General features: G+C 39.3%; 1 protein-coding gene across 1 annotated transcript in view; it reads right to left on the reverse strand.

Moving 5' to 3' along the window:
* Positions 1 to 11,502, reverse strand: part of OXCT1 (3-oxoacid CoA-transferase 1) — a 115,327-nt gene extending 103,825 nt beyond the window's left edge. The window contains exons 1-3 of the mRNA XM_006919514.3: positions 11,262 to 11,502; positions 7,300 to 7,408; positions 6,110 to 6,200 (exon numbers count right to left, since the gene is read on the reverse strand). Coding sequence (XP_006919576.1) covers positions 6,110 to 6,200; positions 7,300 to 7,408; positions 11,262 to 11,339 — 278 coding nt within the window. The 5' untranslated portion in view covers positions 11,340 to 11,502. The remainder of the gene's footprint in view (positions 1 to 6,109; positions 6,201 to 7,299; positions 7,409 to 11,261) is intronic.
* Between the last annotated feature and the right edge of the window lie 2,717 nt (positions 11,503 to 14,219).

A 14,219-nucleotide genomic window follows, 5' to 3' on the forward strand; every position in this document is an offset into this window, starting at 1 on the left:
ATAGAAATGCAATGATAAAGTCCAGAGTAACTCCCAGAAACAGAGGCTTCATTTATGATCTCTCCCTAAAATTCCTTTAGTGCCCGATGGCTTCTCCCCTATGAAGCTGTGTCATCTATATGGTTCATTCATCCAATAATCATTAACTAAGTTATTACTCTACCCTAGAGCTGGCATGGCAGGTCCTCGGCCATGAGCAGCTCTGAGATTATCAAGGAACAAAAATACACAAAATCTATAATTACAACAGAATTAGAGAGAGAGATGCTAAGAGGAGTCTGCACGAAGTGGGATGAGAACACTGAAGACCGAGAACCCAAGAGTTAGAGAGGAGAAAGAGGCCAGAAAAGACTTACAGAAGGTGACACTTCGACAGACTTATAAGAAAAAAAAGTCTTTGAGAGTAGAGTAGAGATGCGGAAGTGATGAGGGAAAGTGACAGACAGGTAGCTTTGCAGTGTACAAAATGGTGTGAATGGGCTCAGTAAGTTAAGTGTGACTGGAATATGGACTGAAAGCAAAATCAAGTCAGGAAAGGCAGAAGGCAGGCCAGGCTGTGATCTACCCTGATAGCCATACCAAGAAATTACGATTTCGTCCTGAAGGCTATGGGAAATCTGTTGATCTCACAGGTTGAAGCCTGCCTCTCCACCTTCACATTCCCACTCCTCCTTGCTCTTTTTCTTTTTTCCGTAGTGCTATAACCATCTAACACATTGGAAATTTTATTTATCTGTTATGTTTACTACTTATTGTCTGCATCTCCCCACGGGAAGGCAAGGCAGGGAACCTGGCCCATTTCGTTCACTGTTGTACCCCAAGAACCTGGAAGCACATGCAACACACAGGGAGCACGGAATAAGCATTTGTTGACCATTTGTCAAATGAATTTACTGCTCAATTTCACTTTCTTCTTCCTCACTGGCTCCTCTCTAATAAAATGAAAATCACCAAGTCCTCATGCTGATATTTTCTATTTGCCCCTCGGGATCCATTCTGCAACCTCCAACCCGCCCTATGCCTGGGTTGACTGACCTCCATGGACTGAATCACAGGGCTCCCTCGCCCTCTGGTTTCTGACTGGGTTCAGCTGCTCCCAACTGGGTTCAGCCAATGGGAGGCACCATCAGGAGGATCAGGAGGTAAGAGGAGAATAATGACAGGATCTGTATTCCCCTGGCTCTCACCCTGGCAAGCTGCAGCACACTGGGTAGTCCTCTGTATAAAGCTTTCTTCCAGATCCTATCAGTTCCCTCCCCTCATTCCATCAGGCCTAGGGCTGGTGGTCCTTTGTCACTAACTTCAGAGTTCTTCAATACTCTGTTGCTTTCCCTCAGTCTTGACCATTCCTTTAAAGAATCCCTTGGGTAAACCTCAATTACCCATTGATATCCTCTAGATCTCTGTCTAAATTAAGTCATAACAATAAAATAATCCACAAAGATAGATACAATCTATTTGCTTTCTGAAGTATTAAATATCTGAAGTTTTTTGGAAGATAGAAATGCAATGATAAAGTCCAGAGTAACTCCCAGAAACAGAGGCTTCATTTATTGCCCTGGGAATATTTCTAACCACTTTTTCATGGATCTCCGTTTGGCTTTTCACCCCATTACACAGTTGAACTTAGCTCTGTTTAGAGATAACTTCTCTGTTTCTGTTCATCTTGGCTTTGGAAATCATGTGTATTTTGTTTTTTCTTTACTTTGTTTCATAACAATAAAATAATCCACAAAGATAGATACAATCTATTTGCTTTCTGAAGTATTAAATATCTGAAGTTTTTTGGAAGATAGAAATGCAATGATAAAGTCCAGAGTAACTCCCAGAAACAGAGGCTTCATTTATTGCCCTGGGAATATTTCTAACCACTTTTTCATGGATCTCCGTTTGGCTTTTCACCCCATTACACAGTTGAACTTAGCTCTGTTTAGAGATAACTTCTCTGTTTCTGTTCATCTTGGCTTTGGAAATCATGTGTATTTTGTTTTTTCTTTACTTTGTTTCATAACAATAAAATAATCCACAAAGATAGATACAATCTATTTGCTTTCTGAAGTATTAAATATCTGAAGTTTTTTGGAAGATAGAAATGCAATGATAAAGTCCAGAGTAACTCCCAGAAACAGAGGCTTCATTTATTGCCCTGGGAATATTTCTAACCACTTTTTCATGGATCTCCGTTTGGCTTTTCACCCCATTACACAGTTGAACTTAGCTCTGTTTAGAGATAACTTCTCTGTTTCTGTTCATCTTGGCTTTGGAAATCATGTGTATTTTGTTTTTTCTTTACTTTGTTTCATAACAATAAAATAATCCACAAAGATAGATACAATCTATTTGCTTTCTGAAGTATTAAATATCTGAAGTTTTTTGGAAGATAGAAATGCAATGATAAAGTCCAGAGTAACTCCCAGAAACAGAGGCTTCATTTATTGCCCTGGGAATATTTCTAACCACTTTTTCATGGATCTCCGTTTGGCTTTTCACCCCATTACACAGTTGAACTTAGCTCTGTTTAGAGATAACTTCTCTGTTTCTGTTCATCTTGGCTTTGGAAATCATGTGTATTTTGTTTTTTCTTTACTTTGTTTCATAACAATAAAATAATCCACAAAGATAGATACAATCTATTTGCTTTCTGAAGTATTAAATATCTGAAGTTTTTTGGAAGATAGAAATGCAATGATAAAGTCCAGAGTAACTCCCAGAAACAGAGGCTTCATTTATTGCCCTGGGAATATTTCTAACCACTTTTTCATGGATCTCCGTTTGGCTTTTCACCCCATTACACAGTTGAACTTAGCTCTGTTTAGAGATAACTTCTCTGTTTCTGTTCATCTTGGCTTTGGAAATCATGTGTATTTTGTTTTTTCTTTACTTTGTTTCTGGACTAGAACCTGGCATGCCAATCAAGTAATGCATAAGATGTTCAGCCCAGGCTATTACCTGACGAGGTACACAGTGTTTATGCCTCGAAAAATGCTGTTAGATAACTAATAAGAGTGTCTTTCTTGCCTATTAGACACCAATGATACAAAAATGAAAAAGGCAAGGCCCGTGCAGCATATGTGATCTTTTGCAAATGAGGAACTTACCAATTCTAACAGAGAAATATGTATATTAAAGCATCTAGCAGGTCTTTGATATTAAAAATAATTCTGATGAACTTTCAAAGCGATTATCTTGCTTGCCATTAGTAGCTAACATTTTTCTAACATTCCTAAAGAGAGATTTAACCTTTTTCCTGCAGCACAACAAACTCAGGTTTCAAATGCTTTAGTGGTTAAAGAAGTCTAAATCCAAGAATTCAATAAAGAGACACATTAATGTAAAGCAAAACATATTCCATGAAGGATATCAAATGTTCTGCAAATATTTTTCATTTTCTGAATCTGGTTTTTCATTTTCTGAAATCTAATTGGCTATTCTTGCCAAAATGAAACTCTAATAAAAATTAAGTTACAACTATTTACCAAATTCTATTTCTTCTTTACTGTCATAGTAGACATACTTAAATCTCAGTCACATGATTTATATTTCCTCTGATAATATCAAGAGCATTAAAAGAAAAGAAAATGCCATATTTAGATATAAGGTTAATTATGACAGTTATATGTGACAAGTGAAATCTTCTATGAGCTGAGTGAAGACGTACAAGCGCACATCCCAGGAAGCAGTTAGCCCTTCCCAGACAAAATAACCAAATCTTGGGGGGAATGCTTATAATCAGCCAAAGTGGCCTAGATCTCTCTATTGAGATCTTCAGAGCCCTTCAGAGATGCAGCCACCTCAACAAAGAAGAAACAGAGCACAGCAAAAGAGCCGCTTACCCTTATCTCCTGATTCAAAATTATTGGTGCAGAAACAAAAATTTTATTTAGAGTGAGAAACTGCTCATTGGGCCCTCAAAGAATTCATATAACTGATTAGAACAGTACTATATACAAGAAATAGTATTGTAATCACAAGCACAGGTACATATATATTACCAGATAGCATTTACTAGTCTTCCACAAGTAAGTGGGGCTGCCTTTGGAGTTCTCTAAATCCCCACCTTTAAGAACCGCAGTCTAAAATAATCTTGTCAGGAAGAAATGGACATGACAAATATGACACACCTAGTCTTTCCTTGGCCCTATTGGTTGATATACAGTTTGTTGTGAAACTTTTGGTTTACACGGGTCTGTAATTCATAGGTTAAAGTCTTCCAAAAATCAATGAAAGGTACAGTCTGAATTTTTCCTACCTTCCTAATCAATCCATATCAAAGTATTGATTCATCTGAGTGATCTTAAGGGAGGAGGGTTTATCTTACCAAGACTAATGGTTACTACTCTATACCAAAGTAAGCAGTACCTCATGGCAACAGGTCTTACTGATTATTAAAAATGAACATACAAAACAAAAACAATCATCTGTCCTGAGCTTTGTAAAGACTTCTAATTCAGGCAGATCTTTCCATTACAAATAACCTTTTTTCTAAAGAAGAAGACAATTATGACTTCTAATTCCAAGCTCTCTCCATTTACCCAACAATTCAAACCATGTCATTGGTTTTCCAATGAAGCAACGCTAAGTCTTCCTCATCTATCTGACTCAAATGCCCTCGCTCCTGCAGACCTCTAGGATTTAACTCCCTCGCTCCTGTAGACCTCTAGGATTTAACCCCCCACCACCACCAATTAAGGGAATCAACAGCCAAATTGGGTGTGCAAAGTGCCTTCTTAGTGTTCAATGAAATAGGTCATCGGTACCTACTCTTCATAAAGAATGTATATTGATCTACACCATCCCTTGTAAACACTGAGCTATCTTGAAAATCCAACAAAGTACTGATAATCGAAAGTATTTTTAATAAATATAAAGTCAGCTCAAAGGGCACTAGACATATTTAAGAAAGATCAAGTGACCATGAATAAACTACTTCTCCATTTATAGACGTTTCCTCTTTTAAATGAAGAAATTGGAATAGGTAATCTCTACAATCCCATCCAGCTCTAGCATTCAGTGGCTCTGAGACTCATGGGCTAACCACAGTAGGAAACAGAAAACTACTATAAAAGTAACAGGAGTGGCCTGTAATATATATCATAGAGAATAAATACAATTCAGCATACAAAGAAAAGCTAAAAGTCTTCAAAGGAAATCAGAAAGCTGCAAGATCAATGAAGGCTAAAACGTTCTATACTTGGATGAGGTTTCTTTGAGGATATGTAATTTGAGTCCAATTCCGAAAGATGGGAAAGATATAGATATGCAGAGAAGAAGTGAGAGAGCCTTCTCGATGAAAATAATAGCAAAAATAAACTCAGCAAAGGAAAAATGAGCACAAATGTAGAATCATTTTGTTCCTCAATAATCCGTGCTATTTATTCTAAGTTGCATTTATAATAGGCTAAACTGCCAATTTAGTTAATTTTTAAAAAAAACATTAAGATCTTTAAAGTCTTTCATCATTGAAAGAAAGCTAATGATTTATCATTTTGTATAAAAATAGCTTTCTCCTTCACAACTAAATATATCTTAATGTGCATGCCATTCATTATTAAAATGTTATGGCTTATTGTTGACCTTTTTGATATGTGATTCTACTATCTTAAGTACTGGCTGCATATCCCCCCCCTTCAACCAAGACTAGCAACATTTTTAATGATTAATGGTATTCCTTATATGTCATCTAGAGTGACAGCATAACCAAAAGAAAGGACTTGAAACAGATTTTAAATTGATGTCCACCTTTCTTTATAAATAATGATCTGTAATAACATACAACATAAAGGAACATCTCTAAATTTTAAAATGCAGGATTCAATTTAAAATATATATATATTTTAACTTTAACAATGTATTTGAAGTTTAGAAAAATATAAGCACATCAAATTAAGATATTAAATTATGCAAGCTCCTTTACTTATGAAGGATGGTACCAAAAATATTTGAGTAAATATAACTATCATCCTTGAGCTTGTTAAACACAATCTTTTGATGCACGAGCATACTGCTCATTTGTAAATGGGAAATTTTTTCATTTCATTGATAGACTTTGGTTAAATATTATGGAGAAGTGTCATTGCTTTCAAACCAATTGTTTTAAAAATGCACTTACCCTGTATTGTTGCTGACTGCAGTTAGCCCTTTCGCTCCAGTCTTTAGTAAAGCTCCTATAAGGTTCTCTGGAATTCCACATAACCCAAAACCTATAATAAGCCAAAAAAATAAACAAATTGTGAAGAGAGTAATGTTCCTTCAGGGAAAAGTGTATGTTATTCTTTTAATAAAAAATAAAATATACAAGCACATTATTACACCTACTAAATAAAATGCACAGATATATCTCAGCAATTCAATAAATGGTCATAGCTGTATCTGAAAGTTTTACAGCAATATATAGCAACAGATGTCACTGTCAAATCCTTGATTCATAAGCATAAAGCCGACTGCAATGTATTAATATGGCTACACATTGCTCTTCTTACACTTAACTACTCATTCATTACTGCTTCGCTTTATAATTTAACCCTTAGACAGGAGTACAGTCAGTTTTTCAAGCATGTTTGTTTTATATTAGTGAGTATATTTTGCAGAATTGGAAGCTTAGGCCAATAACTGTCATATCTTTACATTTTCCACAAATTCTCAAATAGTATTGAGTTTAAAATGGACACTCAATGACTGATCAGTTGAAGAAAGGAAGGATAAAGGAAGGAAATGCAGCCTGCAAAATAAGACTTGATTCCTGTGACCAAGGCCTAGAAACCCCAAAAAATTTATAAGAATCAGGGAGCAAGTTTAATGAGTATGAGACAGTGGTTCTAAAAGACATTCCAAATAAAAACAAGCAACAGAACTTGGGAGACTCAATAGCAGATAGATGCTATGTGCTCTCTAACTCATAAAATAAGGATCAAAGAAAGGAGTGACTAGGCATGGGCCAATCAGATCAATGCGAACATTTTAAGTTGAATGGCATTCCCAAAAATCTAGGAATTTTTTTAAAGCCACTAATAAGACATCACCATTTGAAGTTTCAACTTTTCAAAACAATGAAAAAAGAAACACAAAAGGAAGAAAAAACAATTAAAAATATAAAGTGCTAAACCTTGCTAAATTTTCAGGAAGGGGACACTAATAAAAGATAATATACTGTGTAATAAATAAATAAAATAATGAATAAATAATAAAAAAGTAATAAAATAATTGGCATGTCTAATCTACATAGCTTTACTACTGTGATTTCCCTGCTTTGCTAAAAACATAATGGTGTTCCCTACAAAGGGAAACTCTACTATGACTCACCACCAAACAAGATCTTGGCTCCATCAGGGATGTCTTTTACAGCTTCCACTGGATCTGTATAAAATGTGGCATGGCGACGCATGCTGGTTGAAAAGTAGGAAACACAACCCTAAAACATTAAAAAACATTTTTAAATGACTAATCATTATCTGCAGTTAATGGTAAAGAATCAGGGCCTTGGCGGGAGGAAGAAGAAAATGAAAGGATTCGTCTACAGCTAAGAAATCTAGGGAGTGAGGTCGCCCTGAACTACTCATCCATGCACTGAGAAACACAAGTCCCACTGAGAGGAAGTCAGAAGAAAAGTCATTTCACCTATGGATGCAGAGAGGCTTTTCTGGTTCATGAGGTGGAACAAAAGTACATAGCACAGACTTGGCAAGAATCTCACTCCTTTCTTTAAGCTGACATTTGGTGTCTGGACAGTCAAAAATTACTGAGACACTTGCCTCACATCTCCAAAATAGTAGCTCAGAAGTATTTTAGAAAAGACTCAGGTAACTAAAAGTTTAAAAAGTGACTCATGTTTCTAGGGAATGTGAGAAGAGCTCAAGATAATACAGAATTTATGGACACTCAACGTTGGTTTTTTTTTTTTCATTTTTCATACATTCAGTTAACAATATTTGCTGACATTTATTACATATTTGTTATAGTCATATTTGATATCTATTGATTGAGAAACCAATAGTGTGCAATAATGGGCTACACTCTGCCTGTGGGAGTCATGGGATATGTACTACCAACACCTTCTGAGATTTGGCGGGACGTGGGGGAGTGTGTCCCTAATAATATCTATCAACTTTTTTCCCTTAGTTAACTGAATTCAAAGTTATGAGCTCTAAATTGCTCATAAATTGGCTTCTACCTTCTAATATATTTTAAATACTAAAACGATGGTATGAAAAGACTCAAGCACCATCTGCTAAATATACAAACAACTTTCAAGTTTGTAGAGGTTACCAAAAAGAATGAAGAGTAATGAATTGCACAGCTTCAACATCTATTTATTCTGGAAATAATTTTTTTTCACCAAGATCTTCCTTTATTTTCACATAATGTATTTTGTTTTTCCACTCCCCTATCTTCTGCAAATTTCTGTTTTATTATTGCCATTAGTTTCTGCTATTACTGTTGGGCCAGGGGAAGTGAAATAATAATGATTCAGTACTAAAGTGTAAGATATAATCATAATTCTTACAGTGCAAATTTTTTTCTATTTACCCAATTTCTCCTTTTTAAAATCTTCTTCGTAAGGTAAGTTAAACTTTGTCTACAAATATCTTTTGTCCTCTACTTCAGATCCTTGCACTTAACCTCTAAGGCCTGATTCTGCTGTTGAATCTAAATTTTATCTCATGACTTTCTAATCCAAAATCTCTTTCCTTTCTAACTACTTCTACCATTATTTCTTGCACCTAAATTTCTTTTTCCTATCATTCAACACTCTAGAACTTAATGAAAATGCACTTCATTTTGAAGATCTTTCAGTGAAACCATCAAAGCATACTGCTTTTTTATTTTAAAATAAATTTTATCTTAATGATATGGAAGTGTATACCCAGGTGATATTACCTTGTCACCTTACATTTAAATAAATTAGGGCACAGGAAGATTGACACTCCCCCACTTTAGTATCAAAGTTTGATAAACAGAAGTGAGAGGAGAGGCCATATGGAGAGAAGTGACGAAAACCACATTAGAAGGAAAATTCAGTAACATGAAGGTGGATACACACACTTACAGACTTGCAAGGAGGAGTATGCTTTACTACCAAGAGGAGGTGTTGAAATGCTTTAGCTGTAGAGGAAGAGAGTTCTAAGTTCTGGCTGGTCTAATAATCAAATTAACATGAGACAGAATAACAGGAGAAAATGACCAAATTTATTATGTACATATGTGGGTCCCATAAGAACACAGGGTCTAAGGAAAAATCGGACAGTTGAGGCTTACATGTCACCTTGAGTTAAAGAGCAAGAGGTGGTGGTAGGTGGTGGTTGTTGTGGCTGGGGACTTCAAAGGGCAAGAAGGCAATTCACACAGAGATAGAAAAGTGGATGTTTGGTAAATGAACGTTTGCTGGGCCCTTGCTACCAATGGAGCTCTGAGATGGCGTTGATCAAACTGGCCTTGCCAGGCTCTTGACTATCACACAGTAATTCATATTAAAGTATAGTCATCTATAACACTAGCTCCCTTCCTCGAGCAGGTCCTCGGAGAATCCGGGTTAGAAGATTTTAGGCAGTTAGCAGGAAAGGTCAAGGTTTTTCTTTCCTCGAGCAGGTCCTCGGAGAATCCGGGTTAAAAGAATTTAGGCAGTTAGCGGGAAAGGTCAAGGTTTTTCCTGAGTCCCTTCTAGAAAATAACCCGCTTAAAATAATTAATATCCCAAAAAGGCATATGCTGGAGTGGCAAACTCTGCTTCCCCTTGGCTGTTCAGCACTGGACCAGTGTCTACCAAAAGTGGAATGTTCATCTTAAACACTACCAATTACGCATTATGAAAGGAATAAACCGCAAGGCGAACACGGGGAGTTACTGACACTAGACAGTCCTTTAAAGTGGTGGTATACTTTGTTCCTGAGGGTACATACACGTTCTATTTCAATATCAGTGCAATGCCCAGCACTCTAAAGCAGCACAGATGAAGAGGTCATGCATTCTGCCTGGTGCATCAGAAAGCTTGAAGAGTTCTCCAAAAGCTAAATTACTAGGATGGGGAATCCACAAAGGGGGAGCTGCATGAGTAAAGGTGTAGAGGGGTGAAAGGCTCAGTGTGTACAGGGACATTCGAGATCAGGTCCCATGGAGAGAGGCCCATGAAGATCAAGCTGCAGGTGGAGGCCAAAGCAGGTTGTACAAGGCCTTAAAGACCACATTAAAGAGTTTCAGCTTCATCCTTTGATGAGGAAGGAAGAGCAAAGCTTTTGAAACAGATGTCATAACTCTCATGTGAAAGCCTGAATCAGGAAAGTGGCAGGGGAACTCATTTCATTCATCCGTGCAATGATTAAAATGTTTCCTAAGAGGCATTTAGGAGTAAAATGTTCCAGTGCCGAATCATCCCTCAGCATTTACCTAAGGGGCTTACTGACCCCTCTGCACTTACAGCTCTCAGATATTGGATATGGGAAAGATAGAAGAGCTACGGGGCAGGGCAGTTCTCTGTGAGTAAGCACTGTGTGCAAGAAAGGCTTTCAAGCTGGGAATTATTAGTCAACACGCTACTAAATTAAAAACACCACTTTTCGTTTTCCCTTCCAAGAAAGAGACTCCAGCTGTAATAAGGTAGCGGAGGTAAGCCACCCTCCTGGACCTAGCGCTCTCGTCCAATACTCGCCTCTGAGGACTCCGGACAGGAACCGCCACCTGAGCGTGGGCTTCCAGACGGGGACAGAGCATGGGGCAAAAAACACACATCAACCAACAATCGCGGCGAGAATGTTTCGGGATAACGCTCGGTGGAGAGTTGGCAGTAAAGGTGGGACAAGGTTTTCAAACTGTTTCGTCAAAGGAAATCTTCTAACCCGGATTCTCCGAGGGGCCGCGGGAGGAGGGACGTCGGTGGCCGAAGACTGCGCGCGAGGCATCGCCAGACCCAGACCGACTTCGCTAGGCAGGAAAGACGCCTAAGGCAAGCGCTCGGATCCAGGTTCTTTCCCACCGCCAAGCACCCTTGGGGCCACAGAGGGGGAGGACAAAGCGGGGCGCAGCATTCCGCCCCCGCCGTGCCCAGCATCCGCCCCCTTGGCGGTGAAGTGGCGCCGAGACGTGGCTAGCTCTGCCCCGGGTTCTGGGCCTCCAGAGGGGCCCCTGCCCGGAGATGCGATCCGCGGTGCGGGTGCGCAGCGAACCCCTGCTGCTGTGACCCGTCCTGTCCCGTCCCCCGCCAGGGCCCCACCCTGGGAGGCTGCTCGCAAAGCGCAGATGCCAGGCGACACGAGCGAGCCAGGAAGGGCTACCTTAGTGCAGGGGCCTCTGGGGCCGCGGGCGGAGGCGCAGAGCCGTCGCCAGGAGGAGAGGCGTCTGAGAGCCGCCATGTCTCGGCCGTTGGCGGGGGACGCGAGCGAGTGTGTTGTGCAGTGCAGTCAGGTCGCCCTCGCGTCTCCGGGGAGGGAGGGGAAGAAAGGTGCGCGGGGACGCGCCGGAGGCTCCACCGCTCGTCCGTGACGTCCTTGGCCCTCCCTGAAGCTAGGAGGAGCCCCGGCTGGGTCTTTTTCCAAGTCTGGAGAGTTCCAGGTAGCGTCGTTGGCGAACACGTGGCATCGTTGCCCTGTGATCAGCCCTTTAGCTTTGAGGGAGCGCAGTGTTTTCTTTCCCCAAAGTCAGGGGTAAGTTTTGGCCTAGCTCTCTGCAGACTCAGGATGGTCTGTTGCAGAGCTCGTAGCTTTTCCAAGGCAGTGCCTGGCACGCGTGTGGACTACAAAGGGATATGGTATCCTCTCGAGGCCCTCTACTTCTTTTTCGCTGCTTGGACAGCATTCTCATTTCTTCCATTTCTCAGTCCCCTCTCCCCACACCTGGTCCTGGTTGGTTTAGCATAGTTTGCTCTGAGAACCTGCCAAGAGCCATTTGCCGTGAGATGTGATCAGGCAGATCTGGTCAAGACTGTCTCTGGTCAAGAATCTGGTACCTGATGATCGCACACTTCCCCTTCTTCTGCATCATCCAAGTCTGCATTTTTCAGGCTCTTTCTGATACTGGAGTTCCAGAAAACCCAGAGATTACTCAGTAGATGCAAATATACAGGTGTGTATCTGTTTGACCTTAGACAAGTCTCCTAACTTTCCTAAGCCTAAGTGGGTTTTTTGCCCCCTTCAAATGAGGATTGTCTATAATACTCAGAACTGTCATAAGCTTTACATGAGATAATTCTTGTAAAGCTTCTGGCCCCATTATAAACAATAAATGTGTGAGGCATCATTCTAAGTTTATTCAAGTTGCAGTGGCGGATTGACATGACACATACATTCTCTCAAAGGCTTATCTTTTGACCAGTTCCTTGAGGGCATGAGCCAAGTGTGATTGGACCATCTATGCACATAGTGTGGAAGGACCAAGTGGAAACTCAATAAACTTTTTAAGGGCTGACCAAGTCCTGGGAATTTAGCCGTTAGTTTTGAACCAAAGTAAGGCAAACAAGGTAATTAAATGAGACCTTAGCTTCCTTAGCAAGTACACCAATCATGGCAGTGACCAATCATGGTCCAGTTGAAAGTGTGTTGGAGCATAAAGCTTATAGCCAATAACATTGTAGTAACTATGATGGTGTCAGAGGGGCACTAGGTTTAGTGGGGTGATCACTTTTTTAGTTATATAGATATTTTACCACTATGTTGTACACCAGAAACTAATATATTGTATGCCAACTGTAACTGAAAAATAAAAATGTAATTTAAAAAAAAATCTCACCATTGAAAAAAAAAATGTGTGAGTGAAGGCACTTGCCCTTTCATAGTATTCTTTTAAGTGAACTTTTTCCCCCTAAGACTATTATGATTTTAATCAAAATCAATAAGGGAACAGAATACCAAGTTAGACTATCTAATTACATAAGGAGAAATTAGTACTGTTTTGTATTTTCAACACATTTAAAAATTTTGGAAAGGGGAAATTCAGGCGTTAGAACTAAAGTCCCATTACTAGACCTAATACAGCATATAACAGCTGTTGTATAGCTTAAAGAATGTGGCAAAGCTAACATTAACAATTATGTCTGCTTTTCCACTTTTGCCCTCCCGGAGGGCAGGTGAAATGGAAAACAACATTGACGACTTTGTCTAACATTAGTCATATTGTTTCAGGAAGTGACACTTGACGGAGGAAAGGACACGCTCATAACTTTGTTAGAAGAAGGAGAATTTATTGGCTTGCAAAGTGTGTGGGGTTAACAACACCATGCACGAGCTCCCCTTGATTAGATTTAGTGCAGCTTATATACCTCTGCAGTATCCATGTAAGGGGTGTGTGATTCCTCTGTCTGAGGTTTCACGTGGGGACTGCAAGAGGGAGGAATTTCCAGACCACTGGTCTTATTTATTTACAGGTCATTTTGCCTTGTAGAACCTGCGACCTTGACGTTATCAACACTTATAGGATTCTTGGAGAGACAGGACACTGAGGCTATAAGCAGAAAGTAGCACTTATTGATGCTGGCACCGGGTCAGTGGATTCCTATCCAAAGGCGGAGCCCTGATTGTAACATAACAAGCAGTTTTACACAGTCTTGTTATTCCTACAAGGCTACAGAGATAGCAAGCTATGAATCAATAGATATGAGTTGGAGAGTCCCTGAGATGGGGGATGTAGCTATGGGAAAACATGTTAGCTGGAGAGTCCTGGAGGAGGGGAGAGGGCAGTCAGGAATGGACTTTCACCAGCTGAATTGGTCATTTCTGTAAGCCTTTTCCTTTGATTTTTCAGATGCCTCCTTTCCTAATACAATGCTGATCCTGGCTGAGGAAAGACATTTTAAGTCTTGTACTTTGTGTGACTCTGAATCTCGTGGGGAAAACAGCAGCCTCATTATTCTGTACTAATCAGCCTCAAAACATACTATACTATTTTTCAATGACTCTAGAACTTTATTTTGTACTTTTTAAGTAAAATATGGGTATCTTCAACTTGAAAAAAATGACAGAAAAGTTCTCTGTACAGATTTCCCTTCTGGTTCCACAACGTCATTTCAATTTCGATCAGTGTAAAAACATTTTTAAAATATCTGAATTTTTCTGAACTAGTAAGAATAGATCCTCCTTACATTGAAGGGCAATTTGTGGTAAGTATATCATATTCTGGAAACTTTGTGTGATCTTGTAGAGCTTAACTTTTACATTCTTAAAAACTGGGAGAATTGAATTTAAAGCTTTTAAACAAAAGGTCTGATTCCAGACAATTAGGAAAGTTTATTTTGTATATAT

This window comes from Pteropus alecto, unplaced genomic scaffold (assembly GCF_000325575.1).
Source record: "Pteropus alecto unplaced genomic scaffold, ASM32557v1 scaffold338, whole genome shotgun sequence".
NCBI classification, from domain to species: Eukaryota; Metazoa; Chordata; class Mammalia; order Chiroptera; family Pteropodidae; genus Pteropus; species Pteropus alecto.